We start from the raw sequence: 9027 nt of genomic DNA on the forward strand, positions 1-9027 counted from the left end.
TTGAAGGTTTTATTTAATTGGTTAAAGCATGGCCAAGAGAGGGGGTTAGCCCTTATCACAAATTTAAAAGGTCCAGAATGTGCCTTAAAATTACAACAACAGTAATTAGTAAATTAACAACAAGACTAACAATTTTTTTATCAATTAATTGTGACTACATCAATGTTCAAGTATACTATACTTATTTTAATTAATATTAATTACAAATTATTAAATTTGAATAAAAAATGAAATTATTTTGAGGGATAGGGCTCACTAAAAGTAATAACCCCCTTATATTATGAACATGAGGACAGTTGTTGTATGGAAAGATATTGTTATCGATGATGGGAGGGTTAAGCATTTCAAAAAAATAAAATTGAAAATTAATTGTTAAATAGTCAATTATATGATCAGTGGTTAGTACCATACAACATTTTTAAAAATTGGATACATAAAAATGGCTTGTGAAAGGATATGAGGAATTATCCATATGACATCCTCTTTGGAATCATATCTAAATAATTAATATGTGTACAACTTTCAAGTATATACTTATGACAAAACATCCTTCTATGTTAACATTAAAATAATTACAAAAACTCAATTTATTTATTTTGAAGAATATGTACTTTTGTAGGAACGTTGGTAATTAGTACCTATATAATAGATTTCGACTCAAATATGGTCATTGGCGAAAATTCTAGGAGTGTTAAAGGTGTTTAGCGCCCCCAATATATTCTATGAATAAATATCATAATTCATAGTTTACTATATCATTTTTGAAACTTAAAATGCTTTAAATAATTTTTTTTATTTGCTATTTTTAGTAGTACTGGTACTGATAGTTCAACAAGTGAATTAGAACAATATATATGCCAGACTCATGGTACAGTAATTTATATTATTCTATAATTGATTCTATAACAAACCATTTAAAAAAAAAGCTTTTCTGAAGAAAGTAGTTAAATACTTATTTAGCAACAGAGAGCTTTTTAAATCTAAATCATAAAGAATAGTTAACTTTTATAAGGTAATTTACTTATTGATCTTATTTTTTAGTGAATGTTTGTGATTTATTGAATTATTTTATGTATATATTTTTAAACTTTCCATTGACAAGAATCATAGGTGTGTCCAGACTTTTTTCGCAGAGGGTACATTCCTAACCATAATAATTCTTACTAACTCAATGATAGGGTATAATACGAGAACGTCCGGTTTTTTTTAATTTGATGTATCATCGTCCCGATAAAATACCACCGTTTGTTCAAGTGAATTTATTACCTACTCGTAATTGTTAGTTATTAGTAGGTTCGTTATTACTTCCCGTCCTTACAATTTCATTTAAATTTAGATTAAGTTATGACAATATGCAATGGTAATAAGTTTACCTATAACATTACGATCTACAAGACAAGTTATTTTTTTTTTTGGGAGGAGACAGATATTATCCTTTTATTTGTCCTCTATTTTGAATTTGGTAATCTGCCAACCTTACTTAATGAGGTTGTCTGAGTATAGTTTAACCGGTATTTCATTAAATGAGTGTACTCAGGGATCATACGCAAAAAAGTAAAACAATTCTATGACTTTTTCAAAGAGACCTTTTAAATACATTTATTTATTTGCTATCTTAACGTATCCAACGAAATATTATATATGGACAACCATTATATCTTAAATCGTGATAGTGATATAGGTTAATAATTACAGGATATTCGTATTATTATATTCATATACATTAATAGATAATTATGCGGATTCACATTGGTATGGGCTTGCGGCAGTGGCCGCTTCATCTCGCAGGGATGGCTAGTGCATCGTGGACACGCCAATGATAAGAATGTATTGTTCTCTGAAATGGTTTTTGTTAAGAATGCTTACAAATCAGATAAACTAAATAAATACTTGGAATATTTAATAAAAATCATTAACAGAGATATTTATCCAAATTTATATAGGTACATAGTTTAAAGTTACATTGGTTTTGGTAATTCCTTCTTTTTCATACAAGTGCATACAAGAACATCATAGAATTGTGCTCAAACAATTTGATTTGCATTTATTTTAAAGTATAAAGTATCACATTCTTTTGATTATTTAAATTATTCCACGATATCTATGTATTTTTTAAATTAATTTCAACATATATTCAAATTAGTTAGAAAAACCATTTTAAGTGAATTTTTCATGGTAAATTCAATATGAAATGAGAGATAAATTTCCATCAGTGAAATAATTGATTTTCGTATAGATTTCAAGTTATTTTGTATCCATGTGAATTTGTATAATATACTGAATACAGGGGTGTGCATATACATTTTTTTCCGGAGGGAGGGTCAATATTTTTACTATTATGTATTTCAAATGTAATTATTTTACAGGACAATAATTTTGATACCTAATAATTAATTTTATAATACTACATAGATCATTATTTTGTGTTAGATAACTAGTAGAAAAGTATAGGGAAAAGAAGAAAAAAATTATGCATGGTGTTTATAGATTTAGAAAAGGTGTATGAAAGAGTGCAAAAAGAAGTTTTAAAGTTAACATAAATGCGATAAAGTGATAAGAATATAACCTGGAAAAAAATGTAATAAAATCTTGTCGTGCAAAATCAATGCTGTCATACACACCTGTCTATTTTAAAATAAAGAAAAGTAATTATATTAATATAATGTAAAAAATACTAATATTTATTGTTCTACCAATCTATTACAATAAATGAAAAAAAGAGGTCCCAAAAATATATATAAATTTGATTTAGGATATGTATGAAGGCTCGAGGAGACTAGTGTCAAGAGTTTGTGTGGCGAAACAGAAGATTTTAACGTAGGAGTTAATGTACATCAGGAGTTGGCTCTAAGCCCTTATTTGTTCTCTATGATAATGGATGAAGTTATAAAAGAGATACAAGTTGAGTACCATGGTGTATGATGTAGTTTTAGTAAGAGGAAATCCGGAAGAAGTTAATAATAGGTTGGATAAGTGGAGGTTAGGCCATAAAGGAAAAGGATTAAGTATTAGTAGAAATAAATTGGAGTTTATAGAGTATGACTTTAGAGGAAGTACCAAGGAGTGGAGGGGATAAGGATAACAATGACTATAAGCGGTTATGTGATAAGTAAAGTCGAAAACTTTGAAAAATTTGGATCATTTGTACAAAAATACGAGGGCTTTGGCATGGATATAAAACATTGGATTTAGTGCGGTTGGATGAAATGGAGAGAAGTTGGGCGTTTTATGTGATAAGAGATTTCCAATAAGGCTGAAAGGTAAATTTTACATAAGTGTAGTGAGACCAACTACGTTACATGATTCGAAATGTTTAGCGGTTGACAGGTGAATAGAACAGAGTATGATTGTTGCGGAAATGAACATGCTTATATGGACGAGTGGAGTGAAAAAAGAAGATAGAATAAGGAACGAATATATGACAGGTAGTATTGGTATAGCGTATTAGTGAACAAGATGAGAAAATAGACTGAGATGGTTTGGGCATGTGATGAGACGAGAGGAAAGAAAAACAGTAAGAGTGATTATGAAAATGAACGTTAAAGGAAAAATAGGAAGAGGAAGACCAAAAAAGAAATGGTTGGATACGATTGAGAATATGAGGGCGGTTTGTGTGGGTGTTAATGTAGAAAATCGAGACGAATGGAGGTTTAGGAAAAAGATAGTAAACCCTAAATAGTTGAGAAAGGCGGAGAATAAGAAGATACAACTACATATATCAATAACCCTGGCAAATTTTTATAGTATTAAACTTAAATCGTATAAAAATATTAAGCAATACTTTTCTGTCTAAATTTGTTAAAATCGGAGAGGTTAAATACCCAAAACTCCCCTATGTACGCCCCTGACTGAATTTATATGTTAATAATGTAATATATTTAAAATCTAAACTTAATTAGTCTAGAAAACTCATTTTTCTCTCTTTAATTTAAATAATTTTCCGAGAGAAGTTAGGAATATATTAAATTTACGTGTTACAATTTTTATTCTGTGATTAAATTGTTTTAACATATAAAGCAGTGTTTTTCAATCTATTAGTACTGACGACCCAAAAATTTGCTGTTTTTTGATTACGCATCCCACCAACCATAAAACAATAAAATAAAAATGTGTGATAATATAATGATTAATAATCAAAGTACTGACCTGCCTGATGGAACTGATCACTAGTCGCGACTAATAGGCTGGGGAATACTGGTATAAAGTAATAGTCAATATTATTAATAAAAACTTGAAAACAATGTTAAATTTTATATTTCTATTGGTAAATAAAATACTTAGTGATTCATGGCTTGAAAATTCAAATCAAATGTTTAGTTGGGTATAATTCATGATCAGGACTGGGGATTGAATGCATTTGCGTTTATTGAGTTCTCCCGACACACATATTTTTAAATATTTATTTTATTTTCATTGTAGAATATTTTTTAAAATCCGAAAATTAAGTTAAGTCAAATGTAATCAGTATAAATGTTTGAAATAAAGTAATATATAATTTAATTTCTCTTCTTCTTAGCCGAAAATGTCTTCTTTATTTCCTATCTTCTTTTGGATATAGCACTCCTGACATTTATCTCTAATATCAAATTTTGATTAAATTATAAGTATATAACTCACTATTTTATTTCTGATAACTACAAATCAAAGAAAAGCTAATCCAGCTCTAATTTAAAGAATCTATTAGTAAATAATTGTTCAAACTAGGGGGATTTTTTAATAGGTACATAAAATGTACCTAATAATGGTAATTTGAATTATTTTATAATGCATTGGATAATCATAGAATAATATATTTAGTATAGTAATTAAATTGAACTTTACTCAGAACTGTTTTTAAGGACAATAATGAATCATTTCTCTCAAACTTACATCAAGAATATAAAGGCGGATTTAGATGGGAAGAGTTTCTCGTACCAAGTACTTGAGAAAATCGTAACCTGTAACAACATGTACTCTAACAATATGTACGATTATCGTAACTATCATGCGAAAAACCTTTCAAAGAAATTGCTTGTTAGGTTTTAGACGAGATGAATTTCTCGTACCTAGCTTGCGAGAAACTCGCCTGATGGGGAAATCATACCTTTGATAAATTACGGGCTTCTACTCGAATGTAATAATCAGTTTGAACGGATTCATACGAGTCTCGAACGTTCAACACATATGAAAAACCGTTTTTATTAGTCAATATTTTTAGAAGAAATGATCAAACAAAATAATCTTGACAAAAAAAGGCCGTGTTTATCGCTTTCGAAAATCGCCTTGCATTCTCGAAAACAAAGTGCAAGTTTTTATCATAGTGTAATCAATCATAGTATGATTCTCGAACAGAAAATTTCGTATTCAACAATCGGATGCAAGTTTCTCGAATGCTTGGTACGAGAAACTCTCCCCGTCTAAATCAGCCTTAAGACATAATCTTGATTTTTAAAATTTCATAAACAATAGAACCCAATCTTTAGATGTATATAATAAAAGATATATTAAAATTGACTTAAAATAATACATATATAATAGTTTTTAATCATAATAATCTATTATACTAATCAAAAAACTAACCTTTAATAATATAATTAAATCTGAACATTAAACTGATCAAACATAACTTTATATGTAAATACATACAATTAATAAAAAAAAAAAAATTAAAAAAATATATATTAACTTAACTTATAGAATAACATAACAGTAAAAGAGTTGGTGCTAAAATAGTCTGATTAATTAAAATTATTGGAACCAAGGTCTGACAGGCTTTTACTAAAAAATGATCACTAATACATAATGTTTGAGTATTTAAATATTACATTTTAAATGCATGAAATAATACATCAATATCAATATTGAATTATTATTAAGCACAATTTAAAAATGAGTTGTAAAATACTTATAAATAAAATGAATTGAAAAATGGTAAATTCTAATGGAATGTTTTAATAGAAATTGAAGCTTAATTCTATAATTTACTTGTATTACTACTCTGTGATAGTTGTGTAGTCATAATATCACTATCACATGATGTAATAGAATCATTTTTTAAGTCAGTATGTTCTTTGATTTCAGAACCATAAGCTAGACATGGCTGTGCTGAATTTTGTGTATCTTTGAGTTCTTCAACGCAAGTATCAGATTCATGGCCATTATGAGATGAAACTTCCATGGATTTTGGTGGTGATATTTTAACCATTTTTTTAGTTGTTGGTAAAATATTATAAGGACGACAACGGACACTTGTAACCTTATCCTTTGGATATTTATTTCTCCTTGGACGTAGACCTTAATCATAAATAAAATTAATTTTAATAGTAAAAAAGGTATAAGTATACAATACTTGAAGTATTAGGTTTTGATTGTAGTTTTGGAGCAATTGGACATGTATATCTTCTTATTGTATTTTTTTCTGATTCAATATCGTCTTCATCAACATTATTATCAATAACATTATCATCAATATCCTCATCATTATCATATTCTTCTTTAATTTCTATTATGTCATAAGTTTAAAATATAAAATAATATACTTGTTGTATAAAATTAAAAATACAAGTATTTTATACACATTACTTGAGTGGGTATAAGGTGTTGTTTGTGGTTTTGAATCGATTGAAGAAGTATTTGTGTGTATACTTTCTTCTTCATCATCACTGTGTTTTATATCTAAATGATTTGATTAAATTAGTATTAATATTGCATAAAATATTGCATGAGTAATACTTTGTTGGCTATTGGACTGAGTATGTTCTTGTAAGGGAGGCGTACTAAGTCTTGTAACAGAAATGTTGACATTGTTTTCTTCATCAATTTCATCATCATCATCATCATCATCATCATCATCTTCACCGCCAGCACTATCTATTTTTAATTCATCATCACCTAAAAATAATACTTACATTTTATTGACTGCACATATGTCAATAAAATTTAAAATACTAAAAACGTTACTTACTCAAATCTGAATCACTAGAAGAATTATGTCTTGAAATGGAACTACTTTGTTCATTTTTTGAATTTTGATACGATGGTTCAATATATTCAAAATCAGTATTCTCCTACAGCATTTAAATTTATGTCATTAAATCATTAATTATTCAACATGAAAAATAAACTTATGACAAACAAGTAAAAACTAACACTTTCTACTTGATGTTTCATAATTATTCTAAATTCTTCATCAGAAATATCGTTGTACTTAAGTTTAATCCTAGGAGTAGCCACTAATTTCACTTGTTTGGGAAGTTGAGGTTGTTCTTTTGTATCGGCATCGATAATATCCATATCATCATCTTTAGAACTTCTAGTACCATCCCTCCTGTTCAGTTGCTAAGGTAAACAAATAATAACTATATAAGAATCTAAATATAAAAATTGTACACACAATTTATACATCAATAATATTCGTATTTGTCAACGATTCGTAAGGTTCACTGTATTCAGTATATTTGAGCAACACTTGATCGATGTCTGTACTAGCATATTGGTATAACCGATTGGATTTGTTGAAAATAATAATAGCTACTTCACAGTCACACAGCACACTCAGCTCGTAAGCTTTTTTCATGATGCCGAATTTGCGTTTGTTGAACGTCACCTAAAAAAATATTATTATTATTATTATTATAATAATTTAGATCGAACACGGAACATTTATACATACATAGCGGTTTCGGTCATCGGTGATTTTCGATATTTCGATTTTCTTCCGTCCCATGATTGTTGAAAATATGGAATAAATACTTTCCAGTAACGTGACGGGCCCAACACGGTATACTTGTGGGCAGAAAGGGAGGAGTGGAAAAACAAAAAAAAAAAAAAACGAACGATTAACAATGTTATTGCGAACAGAAAACGCAACGTGATAACAAGGTTGATTAACTGGTACGAGTTTCTCGACGATTTATTTTACGTGGTACCTATTAAGTTTTGCGGGAATCGCAAATAAATCGGGTGGGGAATATAAAAAAAAAATCGAGAAAAAATAACCGCGGGACGATCGATCGGGAATGCCGAGCCCGTTATTAATCGTTTCGGTGCGTCGTTGGACAATTAGTAAGGTTAAAACGTTCTCGCACGGAAGACGATCGTAACCATTGGACGATCGTTGGAATACCACTGCGACTGCGAAACGTTATCCCCGCTCGCGGTTCGAATACCATTGCACGATGATAGCGAGCGATTCTGCCCCGTCGCCGCCATCGACGTCCGCGCGCAACCGCGGTTACCACGAGTACAATGATGCATCACCGCGATGTAGATAAAATATTATCTACACCGTGTGCATCATCCATAATAGAGTAGTGTATTCTATTACATCTATGCGCATCACGATCGCGGGACGTCGCCGCCCCGTCCGGAGTACGGTACGAGATAGCGGCACCATTTTGGTCTCCAGGCCGTCGGCGGACACTTGCCGGTTCCGACGCGACCGAGCCTAACCGGTGTTCAAAGGGTTCCCCCGCGGCGTTCTATGGGTTAGCCTAACCAGTTGCGCGACGCGGCTCCGTCAAAAGGGCTCGCCGGAATGGCTGAACACGATAATCATCGGACGTTTTCGGGCGGCCACCTTTTCGACATTCTCGACGTCGGAAGAATTTTACCACGATCAAAGACCAATGTCGTCATCCGGTTGCAGTTGTCAACGAGAGCAATGGCACAGATGCCGAAACGACCGTCGATAAATGTAACCTACGCAATAAAAAGTACCGTTTCGCCATCTAGTGTTTAATGATTAAACACTAGATGGCGAAAACAACAATTATTGTTGTTAACTACTTCCATGCGGCAGTGAACCACGGACCATATATTTTTAGGACTCGAATATGGTGGGTACTCACGATTCCACAAGGCTATTTCTATGAAACCTATAAGAAGTCATAACACTCAAAATGGGCCACAACTCAAAAACTAAGTTCGTCCGCTCAATTCGAATTGCACCATCGTTCTCAACGGAAAATAACGCTTCCGTTCAAAAAAAAAAATGAAGAATTCGAGTGAGCGCTAAAATAGATTTATGCTATACCTTTTAGTTCATGC

The 9027-nt window shown here is 30.8% G+C and overlaps 1 protein-coding gene across 1 annotated transcript; it reads right to left on the reverse strand.

Annotated features, from left to right (window-relative positions):
- Positions 1 to 5883: 5883 nt before the first annotated feature.
- On the reverse strand, positions 5884 to 8157 carry LOC112694547 (transcription factor mef2A-like). The gene is made up of 8 exons (XM_025570052.1): positions 7652 to 8157; positions 7382 to 7585; positions 7129 to 7317; positions 6944 to 7046; positions 6712 to 6870; positions 6562 to 6654; positions 6329 to 6481; positions 5884 to 6273 (listed from the first exon to the last, which is right to left on the reverse strand). Exons 1-8 carry the CDS (start codon positions 7703 to 7705, stop codon positions 5954 to 5956), a joined length of 1275 nt encoding a protein of 424 aa, XP_025425837.1. The 5' UTR covers positions 7706 to 8157; the 3' UTR covers positions 5884 to 5953.
- Positions 8158 to 9027: the final 870 nt, after the last annotated feature.

Source organism: Sipha flava, unplaced genomic scaffold (assembly GCF_003268045.1).
Source record: "Sipha flava isolate LNK unplaced genomic scaffold, YSA_version1 130_pilon_pilon, whole genome shotgun sequence".
Lineage (NCBI taxonomy): Eukaryota > Metazoa > Arthropoda > Insecta > Hemiptera > Aphididae > Sipha > Sipha flava.

Coding starts and splice junctions, on each gene's coding strand:
- LOC112694547 (XM_025570052.1), bottom strand. CDS start 7,705: ATGGGACGGAAGAAAATCGAAATATCGAAAATCACCGATGACCGAAAC. Junction 7,586..7,651: donor CCGATGACCGAAACCGCTAT/GTATGTATAAAT, acceptor ATATTTTTTTAG/GTGACGTTCAACAAACGCAA. Junction 6,871..6,943: donor TTCTAGTGATTCAGATTTGA/GTAAGTAACGTT, acceptor TATTATTTTTAG/GTGATGATGAATTAAAAATA.